Raw genomic sequence first — 17258 nt, 5'->3', positions numbered from 1 at the left:
CAAAAATAAATATTGTTAATCTTCCTGGCCTCTCCCTTGCAAGGTCTTGCAGGCCTCAAGCTTAGGCTTTTGGTCTGGTCTGTCAAACCACCTTGCACAGCATGGATGTGTTCAATGCACAGCTCTGCACTGCTTTCAGCTCTCTAGCACCCAGGCTTAGGACCTCTGTCTGTTCCATCACAGACTTCACCCGCACTGTGCAGACATAAACGCCTTTGACTTCTCTCTCTCCTGCAGCCTCGGAGAAGGTGGGGCTCTGCTGTCAGACTTTAGATTAAAAGTATTGTGCACTAGCTGAGCACTACATTGTTCCATGTGTTTTGACTGTATAACGAAAAACTGTGCAGATCAGAATTTGCTTATGGTCTACTTTATCTTATTTGTATTATCCTTTTGTTTGTATAAAACTTCAATAAAAACCTATTGAAATGAAAAGTATTGTGCACACCTGCAAATGCACCCTTCTTGCCTCCAAAAGCTCTTCAAAGTCTCTAAACTCCAGACCCCGATCTGGGAGTAACAGAACAGGGAAAACCAGAAGACCAGTTTTCTCCACTGTAAACTGATCTTCTGGAGCCACTCACTCTGCGTTTATTGGAACCTTGTGTGCTCTTTACCTCCATTTACCCCACGGCAGGGCCTAGCACTGTCACAACAGGCAGCACCATGAATAGCATTACATGGGCCATGGGCATCCGGAGAACTTCTTTCAGGGGGGGGGGGTCATTTTAAGGTCACCCATGCAATATAAAAAAGATGTACATTCTCTAGGCTATATTTATATGGGCATGGTATGCCTGACCTGAGTAACTACCAATACAAAGTGACGCTGAATTATCTCTTATATAACGCATATATCTTAGTGGAAATATATATGTGTTATATAAGAGATAATTCAGCGTCACTTTGTATTGGAAGTTACTCAGGCCAGGCGTACCATGCCCATATAAATATAGCCTAGAAAATGTTCAACTTTTTATATTGCAATACATCGGTTGTGGCCATATTTTGATCTTGATGAAAACAGCCTATACAAAGTGAAGAAGATGAATTATCTCTTAAAGCGGATGTCCGCTGATTTTTTTTTATTAAAAGCCAGCAGCTACAAATACTGCAGCTGCTGACTTTTAATATTAGGACACTTACCTGTCCTGGAGTCCACGCTGTCCGCAGCAGAGGGCCAGCGATCGCTCGTCACTCTGCTGCCCCCCCGCCATCCTCGGAGAGGGAACCAGGAAGTGAAGCGCTCTGGCTTCACTGCCCGGTTCCCTACGGCGCATGCGCGAGTCGCGCTACGCCTGCCAATTGGCTCCCGCTGTGTACTGCGAGCCGAGTGTTCCCAGAACACAACGGGGGACAGGGGGACGGGAGGTGACGTCATGCCCGCAGTCTGCCCAAGACTGTGTGGCTGGAAGTGGGTGCAAATACCTGTCTTTAGACAGGTATCTGCACCCCCCTGAAAGGTGTCAAATGTGACACCGGAGGGGGTGAGGGTTCCGATCAGCGGGAGTTCCACTTTAGGGTGGAGCTCCGCTTTAACATACACAGACATATCTTTCCAGTAATAGCTGTTCAACTTTCCAGCAATATATAATTCAAAATGCTCCTCCTAACTTCTGTTACCTGTGGTTCTTCTTCTGTTGCTTGCAACTGTATATGCCACTCATCATTTCCTGTGATGTGATTTATGAGTAGGCACTGGCAGCGTATCACTCAGCGGCTCGGCCACTGACTGCTCTGAGTAGGCTGCGCGGACGCCGGCCGGATCTACATGCACACAGGCAGGCAGCCAATCACTGAAGAGGAGCGGCGGAACGGCCAAGCTATCTCATCCGAGCCGGGGTAAGGAAGGGACATCAGATGTATCAAAGTCAGCGGCGGACACTGCAGCTGGCAACTACAACACCTTCTTAACGATTCCAGAGGGGGGCAATTTCCCCCCCTTGCCCCTACCTGCGGACGCCCATGGCATGGACTTGTAGTTGTTCCAAGGATATGTGGAGAGGACACGTACTTATTGGAGACTTGCATTGTAGCTTTATAGGTTAAGATACCCAACTATGCACATTACTAAAACACCAGGAAAAAAGAGGTGGAAAAAGCTGGGTTAGACCATGCTGGCCAAGCATGCTGGGTCTTGCAGAGTAACCACAACTGCATTAAAGTTTGCATAAGAAGCCTCTCCCTAGAGAACAAAGGTTCCCAGAGGTCTTTGCAGGTTTCTGGTTGATCCAGATCTGTATTGCCTCCTTGAGAAGCACAGCATGTCTGAATGTGTCTGCTGAAGACTGAGCTTTCCCAGAGGTGTCTTGGCTCCAGTCCTGTGACCTCCTCAGGTAAAGGGGTGTAATGGGGGAGTGTCTGCCAGGGCAGAGTATGCAATGTCAGCCCTGACTGTGTGCATGGCTTCCTCTATACATACCGCACACACTGTCACATGCTGCACTGCTAATATCATTTTTACTTTCACTTCTTTCTAAGAGAAAATTTAGTACTTTTTTTTATTTGCACTAGCATAAATTTTTCAGGACAAGCTTTCGTGGTATGTCCCCTTCTTCAAGGTCCAAGCAAGATAAGCTTGTCCTGAAAAATTGTATGTTAGTGCAAATAAAAAAGGTATCACGGACATTACTCAATTTCCTCTGTCACAATTGCACTAATACGGCTACAATCACGTCAAGTACTTCTTTCTAAAAGAGAAAGTCATGAGTACGCTGCTGAGTACACGAATGTGGTCTGACTGCACTAACGAGGGACAATGGGCTGATTTGTAATGCCTGCTTGGAAGAAAGGTGTGTGTTCTTGCTAACAAGTCATTGCCGTGTTCCAGCCTGCAATAAAGATAAAAAATAAACATTACTGATTGCTATGAGCAATGATGAAATTTCACAAAGTTCAAAATAAGTCACAATTTCTATAGATTCGTGTAGGGAAGGGTGAAAAACCCTGCCAGTTTATCTTTTTGCTGTCTGTGTACTGTTGGGAACATTTCCATTTACTTCCTGTCACAAGGATGCAACAGGAAGTGAAAGGAACTCACAAAGTGAGGGAAATTCCCCTCTAGGGGCTCATTCGCACGTGCAGTATCCAGTGAAAAGCAATCCACTTTGGATCACTTTTCAGAGGGCATTTGGCAGGTGGCAAAGTGTTATGTCACTTTCTCACTGCTTGATTTAACCCAGTAAATGCTGCACTAGTGTGCTGCAATCACATGCAATGCATTCGGTTGTGGGGCAGTTGCCGTACTCCCCCTTAGACTTGCATTGGTTGGTAATGCCCGCCTAATGTGACATGCTATTTAATTTTTGCCATGGCATTGGTACAGCTCTGAGCAGACAGACTGGCAGGCTCAAGCACCTGGTTTTACCATCCACTAGCTGCACATGTGAATGAAGCCTTATGTTTATTAAAAGTCAGCAGCTACAAAAAGTGTAGCTGCTGGCTTTTAAAAAACATACTTACCTGCTCCAGCGTTCCCGCGACGCGCCAGCCGGGGCTCCGCTCCTCTCCCCCCCTCCCCGGCCGGCGTCTTCATTCTAACTGTGGGCACCCGGCCGTGACAGCCTTCGGCTTCACGGCCGGGCACCCACTGCGCATGCTAGAGCGGCACTGCGCATGCGTGCGGCGCGGGTCTGCGCTATTGGATTGGACAGGCTATCACCTAGGACCTGTGACGTGTCCTAGGCGATAGCCTACAGGGAGGGGCTGCAGTAGTCGATTAAGCTTAATCGCCTAACCAGCCCCTCGGCGGAAGGAGTTAGTGGGACAGGGAGTCCCACTCCTCCTGAAGCCCCCACTCCCCCCCCCTCCCCAAAAAAATTACATGCCAAATGTGGCATGTAAGGGGGTGAGGAGTGGGATAAGCGGAAGTTCAATTTTTGGGTGGAACTCCGCTTTAAGCCCCTTTCACATGGGTCCAGAGAAGAGCAGGCAGATGACATATTTGTGACTGCTCAGAACTGCACGGGCACGGGCAGAGGCTGCTTTATTCTATGGGTGGCTGGGAAATCCGGCGAAATCTGATCCACTCTGCCTAAATGGCCTCTCTTGTTTTTTTAGCAGGCCTGATCAGACCGGAGGTAGGTAGGAGTAAACGGACACAACTCTGTTTACACCCACCTGTCTGTAGGAATATATGGGCCTTACGATAAGGTCAGCCTGAAAAACTGACAGGCAGACCTGATCGAAACGCCCTTCTGAAAGGGGCCTTAAACAGATTTTCCCAAAAGGGGTGTCCCCATTGGCGATCCCCCCGGGATCGTACACAAGTTTTGTAGCACTTCGACGAGTGTGAGTTTTCCTTTCATTTCATCAGATACATTTTATCAATTCTATTATCTCATTCTCATTGACAGTTGTGATTTTCAACTATTTCTATGTGCATCCAACAATGAATTAACTTGATTGAATACAGCAATTCTACTTTCACTGGTCCTTTTGAGCGCTGGATTTTTTGGTTTATTTGTTGTCCACTTCTCCAGAAGTAACCAGCTGCACTGGGGTCCAGTTTTTTTCTATTTTTCAATGACATACCTGTTTTAAGGATTGCCAGTTTTTAGCGCCTATAGACTCTTTTGTTTTTCATTTGCCATTAGGTGCCATGTTGAACTTCCAATGACCAGTATGAGAGAGTGAGAGCAATAACACCAAATTTAACACACCTGCTCCACATTCACACCTTGTAACACCAACGAGTAACATAACACCGGGGAGGGAAAATGGCTAATTGGGACCCAATTTGGACATTTTCACTTAGGGGTGTATTAACTTTTGTTGCCAGCGGTTTACACATGAATGGCTCTGTGTTGAGTTATATTGAGAGGACAGAAAATGTACACTGTTATACAAGCTGTACAATCACTACTTTACATTGTAGCAAAGTGTAATTTATTTGGTGTTGTCACATGAAGAAAATATATAATAAAATATTTACAAAAATGTGAGAGGTGTACTCACTTTTGTGAGATACTGTACATTCAGCCTGCCCGTTACTTGTTCGAATCTCGGCCAGTTCCTGCTGATTAGAAAAGCGAATGGCCAGTCTAATAAAACTACATTTTTTTTTTTTTTTTTATTACAAAAGTAAAAGAGGGCAACATAAAACTAGTGCGATATTTGACACTGTTTTTGATAAACTAACACATCAATAGCTGGTTCCATAGCAACCCTCAATGAGTTGTCAAGAAGCTCATCAGATATTTTAGTTCTAATTTCGTCCTTCCTGTGTTTCATCCTTCAAAGTACTTGCTCACAAATATAGGTGCTGCTGAAAACTGATGACACGAATAATGCCTCGTACACACGATCAGTCCATCCGATGAGAACGGACCGATGGACCGGTTTCATCGATTAACCTATGAAGCTGACTGATGGTCAGTTGCGCCTACACACCATCGGTTAAAAAAACGATCGTGTCAGAACGCGGTGACGTAAAACACAACGACGTGCTGAAAAAAACGAAGTTCAATGCTTCCAAGCATGCGTCGACTTGATTCTGAGCATGCGTGGATTTTTAACCGATGGTCGTACTAACAATCTTTTTTTTTTTCTATCGGTTAGGCATCCATCGGTTAAATTTAAACAAGTTGGCTTTTTTTTAACCGATGGTTAAATAACCGATGGCGCCCCCACACGATCGGTTTTGACCGATGAAAACGGCCCATCAGACCATTCTAAGTGGTTTAACCGATCGTGTGTACGCGGCATAAGGCGTGATTGTGAAGAGTGTGATTTTTTTGGGGGGGAAGATGAAACTTTCAAAAGTCCAGTAAAACAGTAAACATTTTTCAGTAAGTTTATGATTTTGTGCTGGGCAGCACTTCTAACCATCTTGGGCCGCTGGTTGGACAACCCTACGTTAAAGTATGTGTAAACCCAGTCACTTCAATCTCATATAACCCATTTATATATTTTTAAACCTGTAGCTTTCAATAAAATGATACCTGGTGATCCTGCACAGGAGATCAGCGGCAGTAAGATGCAATAAAGCATGAAAACATGATTTTATTTTAATGGCAATTGTTTAAAAGCATTTGACACAGTTCCCCATAAACGTTTACTGTACAAAATAAGGTCTGTTGGCATGGACCATAGGGTGAGTACATGGATTAAAAACTGGCTACAAGGGTGAGTTCAGAGGGTGGTGATAAATGGGGAGTACTTGGAATGGTCTTGGGTGGGTAGTGGGGTCCCCCAGGGTTCTGTTCTGGGACCAATCCTATTTCATTTGTTCATAAACGACAAATGAGATTCAATGTAGAAAAATTTTAAATTATGCATTTGGGTGGCAAAAATACAAATGCAATCTATACACTGGGGGAGAACTTCTGGAGGAATCTGGGTTGGAAAAGGACCTGGGGGTCCTAGTAGATAGGCTCAGCAATGGCATGCAATGCAAAAGTGCTGCTAACAAACAGAATATTGACATGTATTAAAAAAGGGATTAACTCCAGAGATAAAACGATAATTCTCCTGCTCTACAAGACTCTGGTTTGGCCGTACCTAGAGTATGCTGTCCAGTTCTGGGCATCAGTCCTCAGGAAGAATGTACTGGAAATGGAGAGAGTACAAAGAAGGGCAACAAAGCTAATAAGCCCCTCCCCCTTATACTAGTAAAGCTAATAAAGGGTCTGGAAGATATTAGTTATGAGGAAAGGTTGTGGGTACCGAACTTATTCTCTCTGGAGAAGAAATGCTTGAGAGGGGATATGATTTTAACAAGACACGTGGCCACTCATTAAAATTAGAAGAAAAGAGGTTTAACATTAAACTATGTAAAGGGTTATTTACTAAAGGAGCGGCAAGGATGTGGAATTCCCTTCCACAGGCGGTGGTCTCAGCGGGGAGCATCAATGTTTTCAAGAAACTATTAGATAAGCACCTGAACGACCACAACATACAGGGTTATACGATGTAATACTGACATATAAACACACACACAGGTTGGACTTGATGAACGTGTGTCTTTTTTCAACCTCACCTACTATGTAACTATATCTATCATACACAGAGCTTTAGCAAACATAAGCTTAGGATTTATGTCTACTTTAAAGACCAAACATGATTCTTCTGACTTTCTTACTCCAGGACATCTGGATACAGCAACCCTTTATGTTTGATGATGGTGGATAATGGAACCTCCTCCCTCTAAGAGAATCAAGTCCACTCATCCTGATAATGATGCTACGATAGTATGCCAACAGCCTTTATTTGTGGACTCCACTTTCCCTGAGGATGAAGCTCTGCATAAGGAGGAAGTAAAGTGGAAGAGGCCCAGGGTATGTTTATAGAAATCTGTTCTTTGTGAATAGCCATCTGCTACAGGAGATCTTCATTGTCTGTTTCCTCCAGGAAATCTGTGAATGTCCACGCTTTATTGTGGATGGAGCCACCAGAATGGATGTTTGCCAGGGGAACCTGAGTAAGTCTGTGCCGTTTTTTTTTTACTACCTAGAATATTAGATGTTGAGGCACCTTTAAAGTTGAGGTTTAAAGGTGCCACTAATTTATGGAATGTACCTTCATCTCTTTTTATCAGCCTCTTTGATCCCTAGTAGGGATGAGCGGAACACCCCCCCGGTTCGGTTTGCAGTAGAACATGCGTACAGGCAAAAAATTTGTTCGAACACGCGAACACTGTTAAAGTCTATGGGACACGAACATGAAAAATCAAAAGTGCTAATTTTGAAGGCTAATATGCAAGTTATTGTCATAAAAGGTGTTTGGGGACTTGGGTCCTGCCCAATGGGACATGTATTAATGCAAAAAAAAAGTTTTAAAAACAGGTGTTTTTTCAGGAGCAGTGATTTTAATAATGCTTAAAGTGAAACAATAAAAGTAAAATATTCCTTTAAATTTCGTACCTGGGGAGTGTCTATAGTAGTGCATGTTTCCCGTGTTTAGAAAAGTCTCTGTACAAAATGACATTTCTAAAGGAAAAAAAGTAATTTAAAACTGATCGCGGCTATAATGATTTGTCAGGTCCCAGCAATACAGATAAAAGGTAATTGAAAAAAAAAAAAAACAGCATGGAACCCCCCCCCTCAGTACATTACCAGGCCCTTTGGGTCTGGTATGAATATTAAGGGGAACCCTGAACCAAAATTAAAAAAAAGTGTGGGGGTCCCCCCAAATTCCATATCAGGCCCTTCAGGTCTGGTATGGATATTAAGGGGAACCCTGCACCATTTAAAAAAAATGGCGTGGGGTTCCCCCCAAAAATCCATACAGAACCTTATCCGAGCACGCAACCTGGCAGGCCACAGATAAAGAGAGGGAGACGAGAGAGCGCCCCCCCCCCCTCCTGAACCGTACCAGGCCACATGCCCTCAACATGGGGAGGATGTCTGAATCTTGAAGCCCCAGCGTTGTAATCCATTCTCGATGTCCCGCTCTCCACTATGAGCCCGCCCCCTCTAACGCGTCACGGGAAACCACTGTGATGCGGGGGGCAGGGTCACCCGTCAACGTCATGGATGCCCCCACCCTCGGTTATTAAAGAACTGTCAAACCACTTGTGCATCATTAGGCGGGTGCCTCTGTGCAGGCAAGATCGTGCTTCTTTCCTCGCTGGAGTGGAGAGCATCGCTGAAGAATCGATCACCGCGGGACATCAAGAATGGATTACAACGCTGGACAGACTGGATTACATCCCTGGAATGTTTTTTTTTTTTTTTTTTTTTTAATAAAGGACTTGTCCCAAGCTGTCTTCTGTCATTTTTAAAATGTTCACACTTTTTCTTTGTGAAATGGTAGGGGTACAATGTACCCCGTTACCAATTCACATAGGGGGGGAGCCGGGATCTGGGGGTCCCCTTTGTTAAAGGGGGCTTCCAGATTCCGATAAGCCCCCCGCCGACAGACCACCACAACCACCGGGCAAGGGTTGTGGGGATGAGGCCCTTGTCCCCATATACATGGGGACATCCTCCCCATGTTGATGCATGTGGCCTGGTACGGTTCAGGAGTGGGGGAGCGCTCTCTCATCTCCCCCTCTTTTTCTGCGGGCTGCCAGGTTGCGTGCTCGGATAAGGGTCTGGTATAGATTTTTGGGGGGAACCCCACGCCATTTTTTTTTAAATTTTGGTGCAGGGTTCCCCTTAAAACCCATACCAGACCTGAAGGGCCTGATATGGAATTTGGGGGGGCCCAACGCTTTTTTTATTTTTGTTCAGGGTTTCCCTTAATATTCATACCAGACCCAACGGGCCTGGTAATGGACTAAGGGGGGAACCCATGCTGTTTTTTTTCAATGACTTTTATCTGTATTGCTGGGACCTGACAATTCATTATAGCCGCGATCAGTTTAAAATTAAAATGTGCTGAAGGCAGTCCAGAAGAGGTTAAAACTGAGGTCATTGTAGTGATTATACTGTATACCTTATGCTATCTTATCTGCATGTCATTGTATTGATACAATTATGTGTAGTTATTAGAATTCAGTTAAATGTCTTTTTTATGTACCTTCTTATAGGTAACTGCTGGTTCCTCTCAGCCGTGGCCTGTCTGTCACTGTACCCTCACCTCCTGGAACAAGTCATGCCCATGGAACAAGACTTTGGAGATGGGTATAATGGAAAGTTTAGATTCCAGGTAAAGAAGCAATCTGTAAATCAGTTTGCTCCCATAAAACATTCTTGATTTTCCATATTGCTTTTTTCTAGCCATGTATACATGGAAAATGTCCAGTGTGTGGGAGAGCCTTCTAGCCATGGCTAGCAACTTTTTGAGTAAACGAGGACTGCTCCGCCAGAGGATCCTCATCAGGGCCTAAATCTTTCTGGCACATTGTGAATACAGTAGGAGCAGAATGGAAAACAGTACCCTTTATTTTTAGTAAAAACATGAACAGGGTAGTTTTTAAAATGGTATAGTAAGTAAAAGCCTTAGAATCCTTAAAATGTTACTAAACCCAGGACCCTGCATTCACTATATCTGGTCTCCCACAGTACACAGAACATGGAAATGCAGTTATTTTAGTAAAAATAAACTGCTAAATACCTTTTCTCATTAGTAGTATATAACAGTCTTGTGATTTCTATCAGTGTCTGGTTAAAGCTGTCCGATGACACTGGAAGACCAGTAACCCTTTGTCTTGACAGTGCTGATTGGCCCTGTGCTGATCACATGCACCCTCCCAAAAAAAACTCTCTAGCAATACACACCAAACTGAGCATGTGCAGAGTGCCCCCAAGGCACTATCATGAGATGGACTGGGGACAGTAAAAGAAGGGGATAATCAGAGAAGATAGTATCAAACAGACTTGTTAAACGTTTAAATGTGCATGATTAACCCCTTAGGTTCCACAGTGAGTGGAAGCATGCTTTACTGCATATACAGACTGATTTTACTGCTGTGAGTTTAGTAACTTTTAAAAATGTGAAAAATATCTAGGAAAATATCTAGTATTAATAATGAGTATTAATAATTCTAAAATAAAGATTTTACATACTTTTATTGTCAAAGCCAAAGGTATCAGGGCATTCTGCTCTGGAATGGTACCAAAACTACATGGTACACAAACCAAAATCTAGGAAAAAGTCAACGGATTCACCAAAAAATAAACAATAAAATGGTATGTTTCAGCAAAACAAATAAAAAAAATGTATCTCCTAGATTGTAAGCTCCAATGAGCAGGGCCTTCTGATTCCTTCTCTATTAAATTGTGTTGTAAACGGTGTGCAAACTGGTGGCATTATATAAATCCTGTATAATAATAATCATATAAATTATATCACTACAGGGCTTTTTTTCAGCAAGAATGTGGGGGAACATAGTGCCAGCACCTCCAGAACTGAATATATGTAATGGCAAGGGGTGTTGGAGTGTGCGGGGGGGGGGGGGGGGTTATTGATGCTGGCTGCTAGGGAATCTTTTGTTGCTGTGGGGGGGGGGGTTCTGTATTTCAAGAGCTTGAAGAACTTGATCTTTATTAAACTGAATAAGAGTATAACCTGAGCATTCACACACAATATCTGCCATATTACACTGTTGGAACATTTAACATACAGAAAGGGAACCATAATTAACAAACCTCTCTTGATATGTCTTTTAGTTCTGGCAGTATGGGCGTTGGGTTGAGGTAGTGGTAGACGATCAACTGCCCACCGTGCAGACCCTTCAGAATGGAAAGACTCACTACAATTTACTTTTTGTGCATTCTAAGGACAAGGACGAATTCTGGAGTTCATTGCTTGAGAAAGCCTATGCCAAGTGAGTATTACTGAAACTACACACTCCAGCCGCGGAGAGTTGTAACCCTTCAATAACAAAGTCACCTTGTTTTTCTCAGTAATTACAGTAAGGTAACCATTGATTCTCCTGAAACCAAAGCTCTGTGAAGTGCATTTTACAGAGATGAGAAGCTGGTTCATACAACATGGCGGCCTCCTGTTAACAATTGTAGTTTCTTGATGTCACAATTAATGTAAGATTACTTATTGTCCTATAGGGTTTCATTTAGTTAGGGTCTGTGTCACAAGGAGAGTTGGATCGTTGCTCTCACAGCAGTGTCCCCGAGTATCCTGAAGTCCAGCACGTTACAGACCACTTTTACCTACAGGTAAGCCTAAATTAAGGTTTACCTGTAAGTGCAAGGAATATCTCCTAAACCTACACGGTTTAGGAGATATTTGCCAAAAAGTCAGGCACCGATGTCTACAGCGCATGCGTCGTAGACAATGGTGCATTAAACGTGCCATTTCTGAAGGCGATCATGCCGTGACTGGCAGCTCCCGCGCACACATCGCGGCTCCGGCTAGTGACAGCGCCGGAGCCGCGATACCCGGAAATCACTCCGGGAGAGATGGTGGCGACGGAGGAGGGGAATGAGGGAGCTTCGATCTCAGGTAAGTAATTCATAATTTTTTTGTAGAAGGTTTACTTCCACTTTAACTCTGCTCTAATCAACACCACTCTTGCATCCTGGGCAGCATTGTTGATTAGAGCAGTGTTCAGTGGGGTGTGTTAAGTAGACCTGTGCATGACGAAATTTTATTTTTTAGTTTTGATTTGTTGATCTGGTTATTTATTATAGTTCAATTCGGTTGATTCGTTCAGTTCGTATTCGGAATTTTCAAATTTTCTTTGAATTTACAGATTTTTTTCGATTCGAAACATTCAAAACGATAAATTTACAAATTGGTCGAAACGAAAATATTATATTGTTTTCTATGTGAATGCAGAAAAGTGAGCAGACAAAAGAAAAATCTTTATTGCAATGACTCTTTAAATCACCTTTGGCTTAACAAAAACAGCATTATTTTGAAATTCTCTAATAACATACACAGTGTTTGATTTCAGCAATATATGTAGTTAGAATTCGACTGAAGTTCAATGTAAAATTCGAAGAAATAAGATAAGATGATTGGCCAAGCATGCACTATGACCCACATGCTTGGCCAATCACAGCGCGCAAAAAACGGAGAGCCATAATTGGCCAAAGCCAGGGTGGCTTTGGCCAATTATGGCTCAGGGCTTTAGTACACGCCCCACACTATAAAAGGCTGCCTGCAGGGCGGCCTTGTGTAGTGTGTTACGGCGGTGTTAGTGAATAGATCAGTCCTAGAGAGAGAAAGAGACAGTGGCCCAGATTCAGGTAGCTTTGCCCATTTTTGCTTCAAAGTGAACGTGAATGGCGTCCAGCGCCATTCACGATTCACTTACGCAAACAACGTAAAATTGAAACTTCGCGACGCGGGAACGACGGGTATATGTAGCATTGGCAAACTGCATACGCGGGGTGCGCGTACGGTTGTGAATCGGTGTTAGTATGCAATTTGCATACTCTACGCTGACCACAACGGGAACGCCACCTAGTGGCCTGCGTAAGAATGCAGCCTAAGATATGACGGCATAAGAGCCTTATGCCAGGCATATCTTAGGCTGCAGTCGGCGTATCGAGGTTCCTGAATCAGGAGCATTCGATACGCCGGCGCAAGTAAGCAATTGCGCTGCGTAACTATGGTTACGCAGACGCAATTGCTCTCTGAATCTGGGCCAGTGTCTTTTTTTTCTAGATAGATAGATAGAGCAGGCAGGCTAGTCAGTTTAGTTAAAGTTAGTGTGTAGAGGATATATATACATCCCAGGTGTTGTACATATATTTATACACTGTATAGTTTAGCTAAATCAGTTCTTCCTATCCTAATTTACTGTCTATCAGTTGATTGTGCTAGCTGCAGTATTCTCACGTGGTGTATTGCCCGTGTGCTCTGTAGTTTGCACCTAAAGTTACTTTGTGTGTACCAGTACTGCACTTGTGCCCTGTAGTTTGTGTGTACCAGTACTGCACTTGTGCTCTGTAGTTTGCACCTAAAGTTACTTTGTGGGTACCAGTACAGCACTTGTGCTCTGTAGTTTGCACCTAAAGTTACTTTGTGTGTACCAGTACTGCACTTGTGCTCTGTAGTTTGCACCTAAAGTTACTTTGTGTGTACCAGTACTGCACTTGTGCTCTGTAGTTTGCACCTAAAGTTACTTTGTGTGTACCAGTACTGCACTTGTGCTCTGTAGTTTGCACCTAAAGCTACTTGGTGTGTACTGCACAAGCTCTGTAGTTTGCACCTAAAGTTACTTTGTGTGTAACAGTACTGCACTTGTGCTCTGTAGTTTGCACCTAATGTTACTTGGTGTGTACTGCACTTGTGCTCTGTAGTTTGCACCTAAAGAAACCCATGCTATTTTTCTCAGTGATTTTCATCCATATTGCAGGGACCAGACATTACATTAAAGTCGCAAGCAGTCTTAAATTTCTTTTTTCTTACAGTAATCTCATTTTGTGCAGGGACAGTTCTAAACACGTGCCACCTCACAGGCATACTATAGACACCCAGCAGGTACGATATTTAAAGGAATTTTTCATATTTTTTTTTCACTTTAAGCATCATTAAAATCGCTGCTCCAGAAAAAACAACCGTTTTTTAAAACTTTTTTTTTCCATTGATACATGTTCCCTGGGGCAAGACCCGGGTTCCCAAAGACGTTTTCCGACAATAACTTGCATATTGGGCTTTAAAATGAGCACTTTTGAATTCAAACGTTCGAGTCCCATTGACGTCAATGGGGTTCTAAATGTTCGTGCGAACGTTCGGTCCGTTCGAAGGTTTTGGTGCAAACCGAACGGGGGGGTGTTCGGCTCATCCCAAATCACCAGTAATGTTGCTTCTGCAGTGTGTTTGTTATAGAGTAAGCATTAAATATATACGTTTAAAGATATGGCAGCAGAAGACATTTACCAAAAATGATACAGCAATGTCAGATAGTCCAGCAGAGTAGAGTGTACAGATGGATAGAAGACATTTACCTGTAAAAAAGCAGAGAAGACATGATCAGAATTGATAACTGTGACGGTGAAACTGCGCATCACATGATATTGCATTTTTTTAAATGGCTCCCATAATGTATTCTTTCCCCACCTTAATATCATTGAATATTAACGCAGGGATCAATTGCAGGCTTAAAGGTGGGTACTCTGCCCTACAAATGGGCTTTGCTGGAGAAGCTCTGGAAGACATGACTGGTGGTGTGGTACAGAGCAGTGATACCAACTGCCCAGCTTCAGAATTATGGAGGCACCTGGACAATATGCTTCAGAGAGGAGCTCTAATCTGCTGTGGAAACACTGAGGTAGGATGTTCTTTTGAAATTCACACAGGGAGAACAGCCTCAAGAACCACTTGTACCTAGTTCCTTAACCACTTTAGTGCCGGAAGGATTTGCCCCCTTAAAGTGGAGGTTCACCCTAAAAAAAAATTCTAACAATACATTAAGAAGACTGATTACACTGCGGGTATGCTGGTTTTTTTTTTTTTTTTCGTACATACCTTGTTATCGCCGTTTGATCCCTCGGCTTCCGGGTATGATTCTTGCGGGTCTGGGCGTTCCTAGTTGATTGACGTTCCTCCGACCGGCACATACTGCGCGTCACGACTTTCCGAAAGAAGCCGAACGTCGCTGCGCAGGCGCCGTATAGAGCCGACTCTATATGGCGCCCGAGCAATGACATTCGGCTTCTGTCGGAAAGTCGTGACGCGCAGTATGTGCCGGTCGGAGGAACGTCAATCAACTAGGAACGCCCAGTCCAGCAAGAATCATACCCGGAAGCCGAGGGATCAAACGGCGATAACGAGGTATGTACGAAAAAAAAAAAAAAAACAGCATACCCGCAGTGTAATCAGTCTTCTCAATGTATTGTTAGAATTTTTTTTTAGGGTGAACCTCCACTTTAATGACCAGGCCATTTTTTTTGATACGTCACTGCGTCGCTTTAACTGACAATTGCGCAGTCATGCGACGTACCCAAACAAAATTTACGGATTTTTCCCCCCCCCACAAATAGAGCTTTATTTTGGTGGTATTTGATCATCTCTGTGTTTTTTTTTTGCACTATAAACAAAAAAACAGCGGCAATTTTGAAAAAAAAAATATTAATTTACTTTTTGCTATAATAAATATCCATAAAAAAACAACATCAGTTTAGGCCAATATGTATATTTTTGGTAAAAAAAAATCACAATACGCGTATATTGATTGGTTTGTGCAAAAGTTATATCGTCTACAAAATAAGTAATAGGTTTATTGCATTTTTATCTTTTTTTTTTTTTTTTTTTACTAGTAATGGTGGCAATCTGCGTTTTTTACCAGGACTGCGACATTGCGGCGAACATATCAGACACTTTTGACACTTTTCTGAGACCTGTATGGCTCTTAAAAGGAGCCGCCGTACATATACGGCGATTCGCGCAGGAGAGCCAACCTGCCACTGTATATGTATGAGAGGTAGTCGGGAATTGGTTAAAAAAAAAAAATCACTGATGGCTCCATGTCAGCACAGCTGGGTATAACCCCCGCCCCCAAGCTGTGCTGACATGGAGTAAGTCAGGAAAGGAAAATTACAGTAAGTATCTGTCATTCAATTTTCCGTTTTCTCTAAGGGCTCTGTATCAGCACAGCTGGGGTGCGGGGCCTATACCCAGCCTTGCTGATATGGAACTCGTCAGGAAAGGAAAGTTACGAGAAGTATCTGTCATTCAATTTTCTGTTACTTTGACCCAATCAAAATGTAGGATGCTGTCATTCTACCATGTATGCAGAGAATGCTGGGCTCTCTGAGAAAGCCCAGCACTATTTCTGACTTGTTAAAGCGGAGGTCCACACAAAAAGTGAACTTCCGCTTTTCGGAACCCTCCGCACTTCCGGTGTCACATTTTGGACCTTTCAGGGGGGAGGGGGTGCAGATACCTGGATAATACAGGTATTTGCACCCACTTCCGGGAATAGACTCCCGCAGGAGTCACGCCACCGCCGCGTCACCCCCTGCTGTCTTCAGGGAAACACACTGGTCCCAGGAGGCATCGGGGACCAGCGAGGGCGCCCCGTGCATGTGCAGTAGGGAACCGGGCAGTGAAGCCGCAACGCTTCACTTTCTGATTCCCTCACCGAGGATGGCGGCGGGGGCAGCCGAGAGACAAGTGATTGCTCGGCCTCGACTGCCAACATCGTGGGTGCACTGGACAGGTAAGTGTCCATTTATTAAAAGTGAGCAGCTGTAGTATTTGTAGCTGCTGGCTTTTAAAAAAAAAAAATCGGGTGGACCTCCACTTTAAATGCCCCTGCTGACCAAAGCGGGTAGAGGTTCTTCCTCAAAGTCATTCAGCTGCTTGTGTGAATGATCTAATAATCTTGTTATTTAGGTCTGTTTTCATAGTAGAATGGAAAATTAGCTATATAACCCTGGATTACAAGACTCACGCTCACCACATCTTGCAAGTGTTAAACATATGGGGCCAGATTCGGGTACATCGGCGCATCTTTAGATAGGCGTAGCGCATCTCATATGCGCTACGCCGTCATAACATTAAGAGGCAAGTACAGTATTCACAAAGCACTTGCTCCCATATGTACGCCGGCGTAACGTAAATGGGCCGGCGTAAGCACCGCGTAATTCAAAGTAGCAAGGCAGTGGGCGAGTTGTATTATAATGAAGCGTGACCCCATGTAAATGCATGGCCGAAAGAACGGTGCATGCGCACGCATGCTCAGAATCATGTCGAATTTACTCCCTAAGATACGCCGGCTCCATTCATACGACGTGAACGTAACCTACGCCCAGCCCCATTCATGTACGACTTACGCAAACGACGTAAAATACGGCGGCTGTTTTGACGTTTCCGACGTCCATACCTTTGCATTACCTGCGCCTCATATAGCAGGGGTAACTTTACGCCGGACGTACGCCTTACGTAAACGGCGTAGCTTA

General features: G+C 43.9%; 1 protein-coding gene across 6 annotated transcripts in view; it reads left to right on the top strand.

The window, feature by feature from the left end:
* The first annotated feature begins 2189 nt into the window (after positions 1 to 2189).
* Positions 2190 to 17258, top strand: part of LOC120913421 (calpain-9-like) — a 78741-nt gene continuing 63672 nt past the window's right edge. For 3 of the 6 annotated variants that reach the window (XR_005743511.1, XM_040323338.1, XM_040323336.1), the window contains exons 1-6: positions 2190 to 2336; positions 7087 to 7277; positions 7351 to 7420; positions 9473 to 9591; positions 11055 to 11212; positions 14455 to 14626. Coding sequence is in view for 4 of the 6 variants with exons in the window: in XM_040323338.1 (XP_040179272.1) it covers positions 7131 to 7277; positions 7351 to 7420; positions 9473 to 9591; positions 11055 to 11212; positions 14455 to 14626 (666 nt within the window). In the remaining 2 variants the exon portion in view is untranslated. The remainder of the gene's footprint in view (positions 2337 to 7086; positions 7278 to 7350; positions 7421 to 9472; positions 9592 to 11054; positions 11213 to 14454; positions 14627 to 17258) is intronic. The other 3 variants (XM_040323335.1, XM_040323334.1, XR_005743512.1) reach the window with 2 other exon arrangements.

This window comes from Rana temporaria, chromosome 9 (assembly GCF_905171775.1).
Source record: "Rana temporaria chromosome 9, aRanTem1.1, whole genome shotgun sequence".
Lineage (NCBI taxonomy): Eukaryota > Metazoa > Chordata > Amphibia > Anura > Ranidae > Rana > Rana temporaria.
This window is presented reverse-complemented; position numbering and strand designations above follow the sequence as displayed.